This window comes from Impatiens glandulifera, chromosome 6, assembly GCF_907164915.1.
Source record: "Impatiens glandulifera chromosome 6, dImpGla2.1, whole genome shotgun sequence".
Lineage (NCBI taxonomy): Eukaryota > Viridiplantae > Streptophyta > Magnoliopsida > Ericales > Balsaminaceae > Impatiens > Impatiens glandulifera.
In genome coordinates this window covers 10,289,999-10,308,318 of record NC_061867.1, presented here as the reverse complement: position 1 = coordinate 10,308,318, position 18,320 = coordinate 10,289,999, and the positions used below count along the sequence as shown (strand labels likewise).

The following is an 18,320-nucleotide window of genomic DNA, read 5'->3' as shown; positions in this document are numbered from 1 at the left end:
ACTTCTAAGTTTTATGAACAAATATATCTCCAAATGTTTGCAAAAAGGTTATGGATACATCTCGTGCTTGGTTTGATATGATAGAATTTCGGGACGTTTTTTTTTCCGAAAATAAAAACTTTCGAGACGTTTTTCTTCCGAAAGTTTATATTTTCGGGACATTTTTGTCCCGAAAGTCACAAAATACACAATATGAAATGATTAAAAAACTTAAACTCTTCACAGGTTGTTAAATCATAAATCATTCATTAATTGTAAAATGTTCAAATATAAACAAATCATAAAATTAACCATCAAAACATGTCTAATTTGAAGATTTCGTCACCCAAACCGCCTTCAGATTGAACGTCGTATATCTCTGAAAATACACAATTTAAAAAAAAAATCGTCCAAATCCTTCGAACGTACACAAAGTTATGCCTTCCAATACAAGTGTATTTCAACATAAATCAAGTTTTTATTTTTGGACGTTTCTCCCGAAAATTTCATTTTTGGGACATTTTTATCCCAAAAGTATTTTATTTTCAGGACGTTTTCTCTCGATTTTTTTTTCGGAACGTTCTCTTGAAAATGAAATTTTCGGGATGTTTTTATTCTAAAAATGAACATTTTCCGGATATTTTTCTCCCGAAAATGAACAATTTCAGGACATTTTCTCCCGAAAGTGAACATTTTCGGGACATTTTTTCTCGAATTTTATTTATTATCTATATATAATTGTTTATATGTTTAGAGACCTTCATGATTCATTTATTTGTTTATCCGTAAATAAGGAATGTTGTCGATGAAATGTAACATTGTAAATACATTTTAAATTTGAGTTTTTGGATAATGTACAATGTTTACTTCAAATAACACAATTTTATAGAAGACCACAAAAATAAATAAGTGTTTTACTTCATTTTTTTCAAAAATGAACAATTTTAGGAGAAAACAGATCTAAACAATAAACATATCTAAAGATGTGGGTAAAAATGGATGCCAATAGAATCTCCAAAAGCATCATTTTAGACACAGCAACTTTATGCACAACATCATTCGACTTGTTATAAAATCTCGATTAGATAGGAAAGAAGTTTTTCAATTTGTCTTCAATAATTATTGTCTCTCTGCACAATTTGTAAACTATGTTAGGGTTATTACCAACAAGTATAGCCTCAAAAGTGGAAATACAAGACCATTAATATTGAAATAAAATAATAAATAAATATTATGTATAACTAGATCTGAAAAACGAAATACCATGAACTAGGGTTTTGGGTTGGGTTGGGAGATAATTTTCGCTAGAGCCAGAGAGGTTTGAGAGAGAGAAATAATTTGAGGATTATGGAGGGTTTTGGTTTAAGATTGTATTTATACTACCAAATAATATAGTTTTTTCACTCTTGCAAATGTGGCAGGCCACGTAGGATTTGTGACCTTGCTTTCGCTAACCCTTCGTTGTCCTTATCATTCCTCTTAATAGTTACCTTAACTATTTATAGAGGACTCTAAAAATTTATTATTATATTTTTTTAGTGAAACCTTGATCATTGTTTTTTTTTTCGCACCTTAATGCCAAATCTTAACATTGCACACATATCATTCTTCTATTAGTTACCTTTTTTCAACCTTAATAGCTAGCGTCTCGTTGTTCCCTTACCCATTTATTTAGAATTCTTTCTCCTCCTGGAAATTATGTCGCTCTATCCGATGACGTAGGTCCCAATCATGGTCGTCGTGGCGGTGAGACTCAACATCGTGAACGGGACATTGGTCGTCGTGACCCACTTGTTTGTCCCTTCAAGTAAACGCCCATCACCTAGCTAATGATGGTTTGCCTCGTTTCCAACATCTTGCTACTTCCTCTACTCTTGAGAGGAATGATCTGCTTTAGGTCTCTGGACTTGTAGGCGCTAAACTTCAACCACTCCTAAACGTGATGTTTACTATGAGTGCGAGATGTTTACTATGAGTGAACGGGGCATTGGTCATCGTGACCCACTTGTTTGTCCTCCCAAATAAACGTCCATCATCTAGTTAATGATGGTTTGCCTCGTTCCCAACATCTTACTACTTCCTCTACTCTTGAGATGAATGATCTGTTTTAGGTCTTTGGACTTGTAGGCGCTAAACTTCAACCACTTTTGAACGTGATGTTTACTATGAGTGCGAGATGTTGTCACAACTCATCTCTGTCATACACACTTCATATACATTTTCTTCGGTCGAGTATTTCAAGAGAATTTTTTAGTCACTCTTGGTGTACGACTTCGTTCTATGTACTCAGTACATGTTGATGGCTCTCCAACAAATCGACTCCCTCCCCTGACTCACGATAATGTTTAATTTTCAAACCAAGTTGAAATTCTACAGTTGGAGGTCCCGTTGTTAATAACCCACTATCTCTCGGGCCTCGCCAATACCCGAATAACAACCGGACGTGATATAAAGTTCTGAATGTTTGATCGTCCCACTTATACCACTACCAGTAACATCCGCGAGTGGTATGAACCTATCATTCCGAATACTCAAACGATATACGTTACATATATGTGTCTCCTTGTCTTCGTCTCGTAAAAAAATTGTCCGTGGACAAGTTCAAGTGTTACATGTCTCATCACGTTCTCAAATTGCCGACATCTTTACCAAAGGTTTTCCATTGATATTATTTGAAGATTTTCGAGACAGGTTCAAGTGTTACATTTCCCATCACATTTTCAAATTGCTGACATTTTTACCAAAGGTCTTCCGTTGATATTATTTGAAAATTTTTGGGAAAGTCTCAGCGTTCGAGGACCTCCCGTTTCGAATGCGGAATGTGTTAGAATATATTATATTATTGATATAATATATTATTATATATTTATTATATATAGTTAGTTAGACTATTGAGTTACGTAAAGAATAAATCACTTTCAATTTCGTCCCAAACATTCTAAGAAATCTCAAATTATTTAACATGATTTTTTAAGTTTGTTACCAAATAAAATGTTTTGTGTCAAAATTATGTACCAAAAACATCTAGTTTTTGCTATGTATAATATTATATCTTCTTGTACATTGTGTAACATAGATTTACAATAATTATAATATTGTAAATGACTCCCAATAACTCTTATATTGTCAAGTGACTCAAAACTTATGGGATATGACTACTTATAAAACTCTTATGCATTAACATTACTTAGTTCTTTCCGGATTTGGTGACATTTGGAGCATCAAGAAATGAGAAAATAATTTGATACATTTGGACAGAAAAGAATAGATGCATTATTTTGATCCATTTGGACAGAAGAGAATTAACCATTGCATTATTTTGGAAAGGGTCAACACATCTTATGTCTCATGCAACTCAATATCAGAATTATTCTAGCACATTAGATGTGATCTTCAAGAATTTATCTTTAGAGTTTTTCTTTTGTCACTTAACTCTTTCGAGTATTTTCTTTTTCGAGTAATTGATCATGTCATTACTTCTGTTTATCACTTAACTCTTTCGGCTTTTCTTTTTGTCACTTAACTGGATTTGACGATGACTTTTTTTTAGTTCGACTTATTTTCAACCACAATTAATAGAGATTCGATTTAAATAAAACTCATTTCAAATAAATGAGCTTATTCTATCTTTTTCACAAGATTATTTTGAAGAGTCAGTATCTATATGCAAGATACATGCATGTGAATCAAAATTTATTCAATTTTTCCAACTACAAGTTTTTCTCAAGCACTCAATTTAAGCCTCGTAGACTAACTTCATCATTTTGTTCATTTTCTTTTGAGAAAGAAAAAGGGATTTACTTACTGTGTACTAAAACAAATATAAAATTTAAACTAAACGACAAAAGTATATACAAAACCCTAAATGTCCTCTGGACTTCCCGCCTTATTTACTTAGCTAGAACGACGCCCGCCGTATAAGACCCTAGCTCGAAAACACAACGAGCGCATACAAAATCATCAAACTAAATAAATCCAATCCGAGAATTGTCTCAAAATGCATTTTTTTTATCAAATCAAAATACACAGACATGATGAATGACATATATAGATATTTCCATTACTTGCAATATATCTCATCATACACAATTATAAAGTAAATCATTCCCTTAACTCATGCTCAATTCGCAGTTAAGTGTGATCCTCAATCTTTCCTTATACTTTTTAGTCCACTCATCACGTTCTAGTTCAACCCCACGAGCCCGTGAACCCCACGAGCCCGTGAACCCCACGAGCCGTGAATTGTATCTTGAATTGATTGCTTTCCTTGATTTCTTTGAATCATCAATCCCTTGAATTACATTCTTCTTTGTTCATTTTTCATCCACATTTAGATGGAAATTCATATGAGACCACACTTAGAAACATGACACACATCCAAATCAGAACAACCGTGTTCCCAAATAGGGTCATTTCCTTCTTCTTTCGAAAAGCCAACATTCTCCAACGACAATTCCTATGTAAATTCTCCATTTCATCATTCACAATCGCGCATTTCTTGCAATAACAAGTCCAATGTTGAATAAATTTCGTCGGCTTCTGGATAAGATGCATCATAACCAGAGACAAACACACGTGAATTCCCTCCAATTTGAATCCAACTACAGCCCGGATTCTTTTTCACACTTTTTTCTCTCATCATCCGCCTTACCCTCGAGGCCTCATCAAACCTCCCAATACCCGCATAAGCATTTGAAAGAGCAACGTAGTTCCCACAACTCGTACTCTCAATTTCAAACAAAAACTCGGAAATATACTCCCCAGTTTCAATCTTTCCCTCCTCTTTAGTACCCGCAAGCAACGACGAAAGTATTTGAGCATCCGGACTAAAAGGCATCGATCGAATAATATCGAGAGCTTCTTCCAGGTATCCAAGACGAGAAAATAGACTCACCATACATCCATAGTGTTCCATCCTCGGCTTAATGCGATATTTCTCAACCATATCGATGAAAACTCTTACGCCTTCATTCAATAAACCCGAGTGGCTACATGCCGATAAAATGCAAGTAAATGTTATACCATCGGGCTCTTTACCTTCTTCCTCGAGTTTCTTCAACATGTTAATAGCGTCAAGATATCGACCTTGAACCGCGTAAGCGGATATCATCGCGTTGTATATCGGCGTTTCTTTGTTCGAAATCAAACCAAACAAACCCTCGGCTTGTTTAACCTTACCACACTTACCATACATATCCAACAAAGCAGTTGTGATGGGAATCAGTTGAAGACAGTTACGTCTAGTTAGGTATCCGTGGATCGATCTTCCTAGTATTAGCGACGAAATGTCAGTGCAAGCAGAAAGAATGGCAGTTATGCTTAAGGAATTTGGTCGAATTCCCATTTCCAACATTTGTCGAAAAAATATAATTACTTCATCAACCTGCCCTTTTCTCAAGAAACCGATTAGAATCGAGTTAAATGAAACGACGTTTGGTGGTATCCCGTCTAACTGCATATCGTAAAACAGTTTTAAAGTCTCGCCCGAAAGACCTAATTCAGAATAAGCAGCCATCAATGTGTTCCACAAAGCCAAGTCTTTTAATCTACTTGAGTTAAAAACTCGTCTAGCTTCTATAATCCTTCCACATTTCGCGTACATATTAACGACGGTATTAATAACGATAACATTCGAGACTAAATCGTTCCTGAGACAATAACAATGACATTCTTTACCGAGTTTTAGGTTTTTCGCATCTGCAGCTGACGAAATGATAGACGATAAGGTGACAGCATCAAAAATGTAATTCTCCGATCTCATTAATCGACATAAACTAACTGCCTTATCGATCAAACCGCAATTCGCATAGCAAGATGTTAATAAATTCCATGTCACAACATCTTTATCATGAATCCTATTGAAAACCAATTCAGCTTCTTCAATGGATTTGACTTTAGAATAGAAATTCAAAATGGAACTACCCAATATGTTATTATCTAAATCTAATCCACAAACAATAGCAATGGCGTGACCTTGTTTTCCTTCTTCTAAAGCAATTAAATTCGCACAAGCTGAAAGAAAGCTTACAATGGTTATACTGCTTATATGAATTCCTTCCATTCTCATTTCATAAAAGAGCTTTAAAGCTTCTTCATTCATCCCATTTTGAACATAGCTCGTTATCATAGAATTCCAAGACACAACATTTCTCTCAGGCATAAAATCAAACACCTTACGTGCATCATGAAGAACACAACATTTCCCATACATGTCAACTAGACTACTCGCAAGGAAGACACAATCACCAAAACCAGTCTTAAGAGAATACCCATGAACTCCTTTCCCCAAACCAATCCTCCCAAGAGCCCCACAAGCTTTTAAAGCATTCGGCATGACGAAATTATCAGCAAGAATTCCACTTTCTAACATTTGAATAAAACCCATCAGAGCTTCTTCGTTTAAACCCAATCTACAATATAACCCAATAATAGCAGCCCATGAATAGACGGATCGTTGTTGCATTCTTTCAAATGCTCGGATCGAAACTTCAGGAAGATCGCACTTGGCGTAAAAGATTAAGAGTTTTGTCTCAATGTATTCGTTTTTCCCCAATTCGTCGCCGTGTTTGATGATTAGGGCGTGAAATTGCCGACCCGTGAAGAGATTTCGGTCGTAATGACAAGCTTGAATAAGGTCGCCATAGATCTCTGGTCCGATATTGATTTCTTTGTCCTGCATTTCAGTGAATAGGTCCACAGCTTCATGTAATCGACAATCCTTGGAGATAGAGGAGATTTGTTGGAGATAGGAAAGACGATGATGATGGCGTGAAGGAAATCTACCATCTTCTTTGTTGAGGAATTTGAAGTGAGGAGTGTTTGCTAGATTCTTTGGTGGTTGCAGAAACAGAGAGGCCATGCAAGAATGAAGAACCAATGGATAGAGGATGAGATAATATGTAGATAAGAGTTAAAAAAAAAAAAAAAAAAAAAAAGTGTATATTAAAAATGAAAAATAAAATCATTTAATAAGAAAATGACATAAAATAAAAAAATAAAAATATAAGAAAAAACGGTACTCAATAACAATAAGTTGTCGAACTCATAAATTTTTGAGAAAACGATTAACTCCCCGACAGATTATACTGACTTTCACGAACTAATATCAAAAAAATTTATAATAATAAGATTGTGAATGATACAAATCGGATAACTATTATCATTGAAAATTCAATAATTTCTCTCTAACCAGATAATTAAAAAAAGTAATTTATTATAGGATGATAATTGATTTATCTCGTTTATTTGGATTTTCCTTTAGTTGATTAGGATAGAAAGATAATATTAATTTTTTTTTCTTTTCTTTCTACTTTATTCCAATGACTACTGATAAATATAAATATAATTTTAGATTTATTTATTTTTGTTAATATAACTTTTGTTTGTAATATATTACCTAAAAGATTTTATTTATTTATTTTTATAATATAGCATAGACGATTATTCAATATTCTCATTAGTGCTGAAGGGATTAAATTTATTTTTAAAAAAAATATTGTTTTTTTTAAATGTAGGAGGGTGATATGAACTCTTAATTTTTAATATTTTTAATTTAGTTCTATTTTTATTTTTCTAATTTCTAAAAAGTGGCTATTAGTTCTCCCACCTTTTTTATTTGAATGTAGTCTCCATTTTTTTTTCTATTGTCAATATGCAGGTAATTTGGGATATTTAAATTTTACATTGATATAATAATTTATTTTTTTAATTTTTTTAATTTTGAGTTAACTCTTAAAATTTTGTAATTTCAGATAAGGTTCGAGTCTGATTTTAAGTGAATTATTAAATAGGTAAACTCTTATGATTTTAAGTTTACGATAATAAGATTTTACAATTTAACGAGTTTATAAATATTTTCGATTTTACGATTTTATACTATTTTACATTAAAAAATATATATTTATAAACTAAAAAAAAGTTATTATTTATTCAAATAAATAAATTAATATAATTAATTTTATAAATATATTTTTTAGTATTATTTACTTATTATTATTTTTTAATTAATTTTATATTCAAATATATAAGTTTTTTAAATTGATTATATATAAAATATATAATTATATATATATATATAATAATAATAATAATATATAACTAATATTTTTTCAAATTAAACTCTTACAATTTTAAGTAACTCTTAATAATAATATATAATTAACATAAACTCTATTTCTTTTTAAATCATTTTGATACGTGTCTTCATCGTTATTGTTACAAATTACCAAATTTACAAGTTTAAATAGATTAGAAATCTTTCTTTGGTAGAAACATATTAACTGAGAATGCCAAGCCCAAGCCAAACCAGTTTGTGATCAGTGATTTAGTGTTGGTTGGGCCTTGAAGGGAACATTTATTTATTTGACAGTTAAAATTTATCAAATCTGAAAAAACAATTTAATGTTTTTTTGAGCTTCGAAATATAATTAACCAAAAGAAGAGAAGAATTTGCATAATATTAATGTTTATTGCTAAGGAAATAATTGGACAATGCATCTTTTTATTTGGGACTGGAGAATGTCATTTGCCACCATTTCGTCTTGTAGAATTGTAATCTCGATCTGATATACTTTATTTAATATAAGCAATAGTTTAAAAAGGGAAATAAAAACATTATTAATACGTTTTAATTGGTTCCCTAAATAATTATATGATTTGAATATTATTTATTAGGCACTAGCTAAAATTATATTTATACTATGTTTTGGGATGACCTTGGTAAATTATATTCAACTACAAAGCTTAGATTTATACGCCATAAACATAGATTGAATTATTTTAAGAAACTAATTCTATAAAGAAAAAAAGATAATGGGTGTGCTAATTAGGGTTTAGTTAGTTAACCTTCTCATTAATTAAGAATGGTGTCTCCAAACCATGATTTGGTAATGGAGTTGTCACTTGTCAATATAATAAAATTGGAAAATTGTTAACCATCATTCACGAAGCGCGTCGAAAAAGACCTGAATTACCAAAATCCATGTATGATCATGAGATGTCGAAAAATCATATTGGCCTAAACTATGTGGTTTCATGGTTTGCAGATGTCTGTGGAACTCGAAGTCGTGTTTGATTTTTACTATTAATTGTTCCGGGATGTTTTTATGTATCATTTTTGGATGTTTATTATTTTAATTAACTCGTGAAATTTTTGTACTTTTTTTTATTTCCCTACATTTATCGTGATCACGCATATGAAATCACTTTTTCGATAAAAACAAACAAAAATAGAATATTTAAAATTTTTAGTCTTCAACTACACACTTTAAACAAACTATTCAAAAGAGGTTGTTACCATCTTTTATTTAGCTTAGAGGCCGACCAAAGTGATTCTAATTCCATCCCCACTTTCTCACTCTCGTCTTTCATCAAAGATGCTGTTTTCTCTCTCAATCCACAATGCATGGTTTTCATGCTCTCTTCAAAGTTAAATAAACCCTAAAACCATCCTAGATTCAACAAAGACTAAGGCAAGCTTATATCTTTGTCTAGCCATTTTACTTAAAATTAGTGTATAATATACTTGATTTCCAGTAGTTTACACCAAGAAAAGAGATCCATCTAGTTAACTCCTTATTTCCTTAGTAATTTGGTTGCACCTTGATCATGTACAAGGATAATCCGACATTTATTTGTGACCCGAGTTTATTCTTGAGGGTGATTAGTGTAGTAAACGATCTGAGTCAAGGCAAACAGTTCCAGGCTTGAGCTCGGTTCGTTTAGCATATTCAGGCTCAAGCTTTTATATTAGAGCTCGAGTTCGGCTCGTTCAGTGGTCGTTTACAACCTAAAAGAATGTTCCACGTTAGAGGGAGACACATTTTTTGGATATTAAATATTAATTTATTAATAAACATTCATATAGTAATAAATATTAAACGAGATTTTAAATGAGCATCTAAACGAATATGTTCGCGAATCTCTAAACGAAAATGGTTGCAAGCTTGCGAGCTGAATATTTTAAAGCTCTAACTTCGCTTATTTAAATTTTAAAGCTTTTAAACGAGCTTGAATTCAGCTCGTTACGACTGACGAACGAACTCTAACGAATTTTTTATCGAGTCGATTCGAAGAGCCCGCAAGCAACTCTGTTCATTTATATCCCTAAGAGTGACTATGATGACTCATATAGTAAATCAGAGTGTTTTTAGTGATAATCAATCCTAAAATTTATAAAGACTTTTTTTTTCAATTGAACTATCCTTGTGAAAGAATTTTGTATAACTAACTAACTAATTAATGTTCAATAACTAGGGTTATGATCATTTTTTTAATCTATGATTTTTGGGGTTGACTAACATGATCATGTTAAATCAAGACATTCTTAATAAGAGTTATGATCATTAATGACTTAACATGTTATCATTCTAAATAATTATACTTTTGAATAGAGATAAACATGACCAATTTGGAATCCTAAAATAAATAAATCAATCAATGACGAAATTATTGAAGGAGAATCCAGTTGAAGCAAATTAATGTAAACAAAAGATATTCAGAAAATATTAGCAGGCCAGCTAAGTTAATGATTCTTGTATTGAAATTATATAAAAAAGAAGTCATTATAGCCTTTAAATGTACCCATTATTTCACTTTCCAAAAAGCTTATGACTGTTTTTATTTAGGTAGTATAAAGATAAAACACACCCTTTACCCAAAATTAACTAAACACTAATTAATTATATATAGAACAATTATAAATTTAATTATATCTATCTAATTCAACTCCATTTCATTTATAAATTCATATATATATCAATAATCATGAACATTACATATATAATGTTGATTTAAAACTAAAATCAATAATTAATTTTGGTAAATTAAGAGTCCCAGACAAAAGGGATATACAAAAGGAGGAGAATATTGGCGTTGGGAATCTCTTCCCTGCGAGAGATAGAGAATTCTCCATTTATCAAATGATAAGGATTGAAGAAAAAAAAAAGAGAATCTGGCTGAAAAAGGTCAGGTTGGAGTCTTATATGTGAAGATGGGAGAGACCATATTACTAGTTTGATTCTAACTTATTCAGTCGAGCTTTTTTTATCTTTCTTTTTTCTAGTTAACAATAATCGGCACGTACTCAATAAGGTGGTCAAGTGGAAAGAGTTGACCTAAGAGATAAAATGTCACGAATTCGATTACCACTGAAAGCGTTTTAAATGGAAGTAAAGGGTAATAATTGCTTTGGAACGTCATACTAATTCTCTTTAATTAAAAAAAAATAGACATGTTTTTGACGAAAATGATAATTTATGACATTGAGATAGTTGATCAAGAGATGATCATTAATAAGATTTTGGGGTACGGCGAATCTAGTATGTTGAGAATTTTCCAAACGGTTAACTATTTACATTTGTAAGAAGGGTAAGGTTGGTGAAATGTTTGATCCTATTAGTGATTCGTGTCAATGTTGAAAGATAAATTTATCGATATTAGACCGAAAACATTCTTAAATGGAAGTATAAGAAACAATATGATGTTCAATTATGTAAATTAAGAATTTTGACCATAGGAAGAAGTGATGTGCTATCTATTACAAGACTAATGTTTTTCTGCAATGTAATGAGGTGACTAATATTTGAAATTTGTTATGAAATTAGGCTACTGTTAATTGGGTCATGTATGATACCATTGGAGGATGCTTGTATATATACTTTGATTGAAACAATTAGAGATGTGAAATTAAAAAAACATTAGGTGATCATTATCGCCATAGTTTTCTAGTTGCTAATTTAGCTCGAAAGAAATCGTTCGAACTTTTCCCTTATATTAAATTAATGGATTTAGTTTGAATCTATATCACACATAGATCAAACAAGCTCTTATGATCTTACCAGCCACAATCCAATCCAAAAGAAATTAAGAAGGAATCTCAAAAATTGGTAGCCATTTCAGAAGTTGAAGAAGATTCCCCATTAACCATTTTCCTCCTTTAAGCTTTGTGCCTTTTTATTCTCTTAATTTATAGTCTTAATTAAATTGAAACCCACCAGATATTCCTTCCTTACGACCAAATATTATTATATTCTTCAATAATGTATGTCTCATCTTTTACATAAATTAAATTAAAATATGTATTCTTCTTTTTAAATTACGTTTATAGTATTTAACTTAATTGTTTCGCTAACGTTGAGTGTTGTTTAATTATTTAATTATTAAATCAATTCACTATAACGCTAATGTGTGTTTAATTTTATTTATAGGTTGCAACTTATTTGCTAAAATTATTATAAAAGATAAATAAGACTGCAAAGTATTGTGGGGTGGCAATACTTTTTAGAGCTAAAAATAAATTACACTTAATGGGGGGCAATTGTGTGGATGGATCATACTAAACGCCATATGAATATGTCACTCTTAATTCTTTTGAAATAAAATAATAATCATACATATATAGTATATGCTATTCATTAAGCTTACAAAGTATGACATATATAGAAACTTAATTTTAATTACTTAATTCAATTTGAGTTTTTAGTCAATGACTCTTTGGTCCCAAGCTTTTCACACTAATATTCATAGTTATAATTAATAACTCATTCATAAAGGTGATGGAAGGTAAGAATAAAAAAAAGAATTGATCTTTCATGCTATTCAAATTTCGTCATTAGTGTTAGATTTTGATTTCTATCTTCATATACACATATAACATCAACAAATTATTCATTAAATCATGTTGAATCTATTTCTTTCTTAAGATCACATTGAACACGAAATATTGTTGAGTAGTGTTTTCATTTGTAGACCCAACACTATCTTCATCATTGTGGTCAAAAACTCGATACAAAGTTATTTTCATAGTCATAAAATGGAGGTGAGATCTGCTACCAAACATTATTGTCTACTCCCCCTATTCCTTCTCATAGGGAGGGGCAGTAAGGTAATTAATTTTTATTTTTTTTAAATATTACCTTACTATCCCTCTTTGTGAAAGGAAACAGAGAGAGCGAACTAGGTTTGGTAACAAAGGATCCCGGTTGCATAAAATGACATTACCTATTCATATGTCTATCTATTAGTGTAACGCCCAGAACCGAGTACGAGCAAATCATTGGTCACCACTATCCAAGCTAAAAGATACTCACGAAGTTATTTATAATTTATTAGTCTCACTTTTCAAGGAGTTCATGTTTGCTGTGATTTTCGATGTGTGTCATCACAATCAAAGTGTCACGGGAGAACACATCTTGAATCCAAGAGAAATAAAGTGTCGTGTGAGTCACTTTTAGAGTCCTAATCAGGGGAGTTTGAGACTACGAATGGGATCGCGATGAGAACTTCGTCTGACTAAGTTTGGGAGATTGCGATGTCTCACATCAGGAAATCAATTAAACATGAACTTTTTATAAGAGTGAGGTTAATAAACTATAAATAAATTCATGTGTGCCTTTTAAACTTAGGTTATCTAGTAATTTGTTCAGGGGTATTTGTAGTCTATTTTCTGTACCCAGATTTGGAAAGTTACAATTAGCATTAAGTTTTCCATGTCTATGTCTATGATATGAACTCAAAAACATGGGCGACCCATACAATTTTTTTTTAAGGTAACTTATCAAAACCTAACACCTAATTATTATAACATTTAACCAACTAAATTATATTATTTATATTAAATATAATACAAAATTGTTAATTTTCAATATAACAAGTTAAACAAAAAAAGATAATAACATTTTTTTCCGTTTAGGGCACACCAAACTTCAAGACCGACTCGGCTCATAAGGTGTTATTGTTACCAGCAAAATGTATATGTCCTGACTCATATATATGTGTATAATTGTTCATTAGTTTGATGTGAATTTAGTCTATCTTTCACCAAATTATTGTATCAATCATGAATAACTTATTCACTCACTAAGAATAATCAAAAGTTAAACAAAGAGGAACATACTCAATAGAAATTTGAGATTAACATCACTTTGTATGACACTTATTTCGATGTTCCATACGACTTCACCTGATATCCTAAATTGTTGGGTTATCATTCCAATAGAAAACGATGAAGAACAACCACTAGAACATTTTTAATAGAAATCGAATTGAAACAAATATTGTCAAATCTTAAATTTAAAGACTCCAAAAACTTTTCATTGAAGTTAAGGAATTCCTAGGCCCTCCCAACCATGATAGTAATGTACAAGATAAAAATGTCTTAACTTAATTTGTGTTTGTGAAGACTAATAATCATGTCCCTTTTCTTCATTTCAAAATTTTGATACATAAGAGTTGAGAAAAAGAGTGTTACACATGATCGATCCTTCAGGTGTCAGACAGTGAGAGAACCTCTAGAATCTATCTCTTTTTCTCTTTATGACCCTTTCTTCTTCATCTTCTTCTTTGCAAAGAAAGAAAAAAAAGAAAGAAAGAAAGAAAGAAAGAAAGAAGGAAGGTGCTCTTCTTCCACTTCTTTATCTCTTTTTTTCCTTCTTTACCTTAATTTCCTACACTGTCTGTCTTCTTTATTCGATCATATTCATACTCTATTTCTCTCTCTCTCTTCAAGGTGACAATATTTACTATCAATGGCGTCTCCCACAGAACTAATTACCCTCGATTCATGCACACCTAATTACATCCAATCCATGGGTAATGATCATCATCAACATCCGGATCAAACCCATAAGAAGAATCTCGAAGAATTCATGGCTCGTCTTCAACAAGAACGCATCAAGATCGAAGCTTTTAAACGCGAACTTCCCCTATGCATGCATCTCCTCACTAATGGTTCTTCATTTCTTATCTAAATTTCTCATTCATTCATATTTTAATTATGTTTCAAACTTGTATACCCTCAATAAAAAAACAAAATGGGATAGCAACCCAAATCCCTATATGCAAAAATTATAATAATTTATTGGTGAATTGAAATCTCTATTTGAAAACTTATTTTTGTTGAGGAACACACTAAGATAACTAAGTGCAATCGGTAGAGCTATAATTTAAAATCTATCACAAAATCTACCCGGTCTACAATGATAATAATATCAAACAAACAAACAAAATCTACATAACTTCATGTCTAGTTCATATTGTTGCCCTCTTATATACAAAAAGTTTTGGATCACCCGAACTACAACTCATGTAGCTTTAAGGTTAAATTTGTTCTTTAAAGAAAATAAAGATCATAGTTTGATTTTCAAATAAAACGTCTTTAATTCAATTATTAGTTTCCAATATTGAAAAATATATTTGATTAATCTTTCAACAGCAATGGAGGCGTCGAAGAAGCAATTACAAAGCTGCAAAGAAATCGAAGCATCAAGGATTCCAGTTCTCGAAGAATTCATACCCATTACAAAAAGTTCATCAGAAAAAGAGAACTCCGGCGGCGTCGGCAACGACAAAGCGCATTGGATGACATCAGTCCAGCTATGGAACCCGTCTTCAGCTGCATGCAACGCCGAGGAAACTAAGAAACAAACAATTCTCAGACAAAGGAATTATGAAGACGAGAAATATACTTCCACCTTTCTTCCCTTTTCCAATGAACAAAAGGCGGCGCCGGAGCTGGCTATTGTCGCCGTTAATGAGGGGGCGGCGGCGGTGGATAGTAATGGAAGTAGGAGAGAGGTTAATTCTTGTAGGATGAATCAGGCTAATAGAAAAGCAAGGAGGTGTTGGTCGCCGGACTTGCACCGGCGGTTTTTGAATGCTCTTCAGATGTTGGGTGGGTCTGAAGGTAATTTATCATTTAGGGTTTTTCATTTTATTTTTCTTGTTTTCAATGTTATGATTTTGATTAAATTATTATTATTATTATTATTGTTTATAGTGGCAACACCAAAGCAGATTAGAGAGCTTATGAAGGTTGATGGCTTGACCAATGATGAAGTAAAAAGCCATCTCCAGGTACTTTTTATATGTATTTGAATTTATGCACATTATTCAACAAATTAAAGCAAATTTGTTTTAATTAAAAACAACCTAAAATTAAGAAAATTTAGAAAAAAACTATTGGAGATGTTGGGTTATTTGGAGGTTTTAGAAGAAAAAAATTGTTATTGGAGATTTTAATATATGGAATTATTATAATGTTTTTTTTTTATGTTTAAAATTTTAAATAAAATGTGATATTTATTTAATGAATTGAATGATTAAATAGATAAAAAAAAAAATGATAATAAGTGAGTTTTTGATAATACAAAATAAATAAATAAAAAATCAGAGGGTATGATATGGTAGAGAATTTTTAAATAATTTATTAATTATTTAAAATATATTGATAGATTGATTTTTAGGAAATATAATATTTTTGGTAAAATAACTTTAAAATATTCATATATAATGATAAAAGAAAATAGAGATTATTTAATATTTTAATTAATGAATGAATAAAGATTATGAAATGAACGATGATATAATATTTAATTAAGTTGAAATTATTTAAAATTTTTGAACTAAAAATAATATTCAATTTCTTAATTATATTATCAAAAGTTTTAATATCTAGAGAAATTATGAAACAGACCAAATATTAATAAATAAAAAGTTGTAGGAAATTAAATGATTGTAATCTCCTAAATAATTTTTCATAAATCATATAATAATTTGAAGGAAAATATTATTTTACAATTCATTATAACCTTCACTATTAACTTAATTAAAAAAAAATGAATTTTATCTTTAAAAAATTATTTTATAATTTGATGTGATTTATTTCATTATTTCACAATTTGTATCAATTCCATAACTCATTTTTTTTCCCACACAATCTGTATACAGAAGTATAGACTTCATACAAGGCGACCAAGTCCAAGTTCAATGGCGGCAGACGGCGGCGCACCAACTCAGCTGGTGGTGCTCGGAGGAATATGGGTCCCACCGGAGTACGCTGGTGCCACCTCCGCACCACCAATGATTTATGGTCCACATCCAACTGCGCTGCATCAAGAATTCTATCCATCGTCCCATCATCAAATCCTACATCAATTCCACATGTATAATGCGTCATCATCACATGACTCGCCGGATTCAAACATTAAAGTCGCAGCCGCAACCGTCGGCCGCGACTTTAATGAAGATAAAAAGCCGGATAGTATTTATGAAGTTGAGAGAAAACAGTTAGCGGCAATGAGGGTGGTGGAAGGTGAAGAGAGCAACGCAAATGAAACTACTCTCAAGTTTTAGTGTTTTCGTTTCTATTAGTGCGACTAATTTTCGTAGGTTAAACAAAAACACACCCTACTAATTAATCAAATGTGCGAAATTTGTCTAATGACTAACTATATCAAGGATATCAAACTCATACGGTCAAAAGTTTTAGGGTTAATTAAGGGTAAAATAGTAAAAACAAAAATTGGTACCAATATTTATTATTATTATTATTATTTTAAAAGTATTTTTTGCATGGTTATTTGAAAGACATGAGATTAAGTGTTTTTGGCATTTTCTTGCATCTTTGTACTTTAGCAAAAATGACAGATTTGTCCCTCACTTTTACATAGAAAATGGTGGAATATATCTTTTTCACAAAAACCTATGAAAATGAACTTTCATTTCTTTTTTTATACAAATATATTTTACAGCTAATAATAAAACAAATAGTATGCTTTTAATGGCATAAAGTGGAATATCTTAATATGCTTTAAAACTATTTTTTTATCTTTAGTGCTTTGCTTTTCATTTAAAATTGATGGAAGCTACAAAATATTCTCCCAATGTCTATTTATGCTTTTTTCAACAAGCAAGATTCTCACTTCATTCCTTTTAAACATATATTCCCCCCTTTATTTTAAAAATAAAAGAAATCACACTCTTATTTGAAAACTACAAAGCTATTCCATTTAAATAAATTTAAATTTTATTTGAAAATACATGAAAATGGTTTGTTATTAAATTTATTAATATGTATAATTAAAGTATATTTGATAATATTATGTATTCAAATCAATATTCAATGACAAAAACAAAGTTTTTAAATAAATTTATAAAAAAAAAAATTTGTTTCAACTTAGATCCAATCCTTACTATTTCCACAATGTAATAATATCCATGGAACTCTAATTATACTACTTTGGTATAAAGTCCTTCAAATGTGAAATATTTTTTTTAACTTAAAATTTGTAAAGGAATATCATTGATATTTTGCAAACTAATTGTATTATACATACCAAAATTATTTTTCTATATAGTTGTACAAGTATTAAATTTATTTATCTATTAGTCTAATAAAATAAAATTTTAAAAATATAATTGGCAAAACTAACACACAAAAAAAAAAGTTTCAATATAATAATAAAATCGTAAAAACTCATAGATCAATGATAAAACACATATATAAATTATGTCATTATACAAAAAAAAAAAAAAAAAAAAAAAAAAAAAAAAAAAAAAAAAAA

The 18,320-nt window shown here is 30.7% G+C and overlaps 2 protein-coding genes across 2 annotated transcripts; one reads left to right on the top strand and one right to left on the bottom strand.

Moving 5' to 3' along the window:
• Positions 1-4,444: 4,444 nt before the first annotated feature.
• Positions 4,445-6,864, bottom strand: LOC124942543 (pentatricopeptide repeat-containing protein At5g55740, chloroplastic). The gene has a single exon (XM_047483071.1). It carries the CDS (start codon positions 6,836-6,838, stop codon positions 4,457-4,459), a length of 2,382 nt encoding a protein of 793 aa, XP_047339027.1. The 5' UTR covers positions 6,839-6,864; the 3' UTR covers positions 4,445-4,456.
• Positions 6,865-14,456: 7,592 nt separating this feature from the next.
• Positions 14,457-17,280, top strand: LOC124942676 (myb family transcription factor EFM-like). Its single transcript, XM_047483223.1, has 4 exons — positions 14,457-14,706; positions 15,191-15,661; positions 15,755-15,831; positions 16,705-17,280. The coding sequence occupies exons 1-4, from the start codon at positions 14,505-14,507 to the stop codon at positions 17,107-17,109; spliced, it is 1,155 nt and encodes a 384-aa protein (XP_047339179.1). The 5' UTR covers positions 14,457-14,504; the 3' UTR covers positions 17,110-17,280.
• The last annotated feature ends 1,040 nt before the right edge of the window (positions 17,281-18,320 follow it).

Coding starts and splice junctions, on each gene's coding strand:
- LOC124942676 (XM_047483223.1), top strand. CDS start 14,505: ATGGCGTCTCCCACAGAACTAATTACCCTCGATTCATGCACACCTAAT. Junction 14,707..15,190: donor CATGCATCTCCTCACTAATG/GTTCTTCATTTC, acceptor ATCTTTCAACAG/CAATGGAGGCGTCGAAGAAG. Junction 15,662..15,754: donor GATGTTGGGTGGGTCTGAAG/GTAATTTATCAT, acceptor TATTGTTTATAG/TGGCAACACCAAAGCAGATT.
- LOC124942543 (XM_047483071.1), bottom strand. CDS start 6,838: ATGGCCTCTCTGTTTCTGCAACCACCAAAGAATCTAGCAAACACTCCT.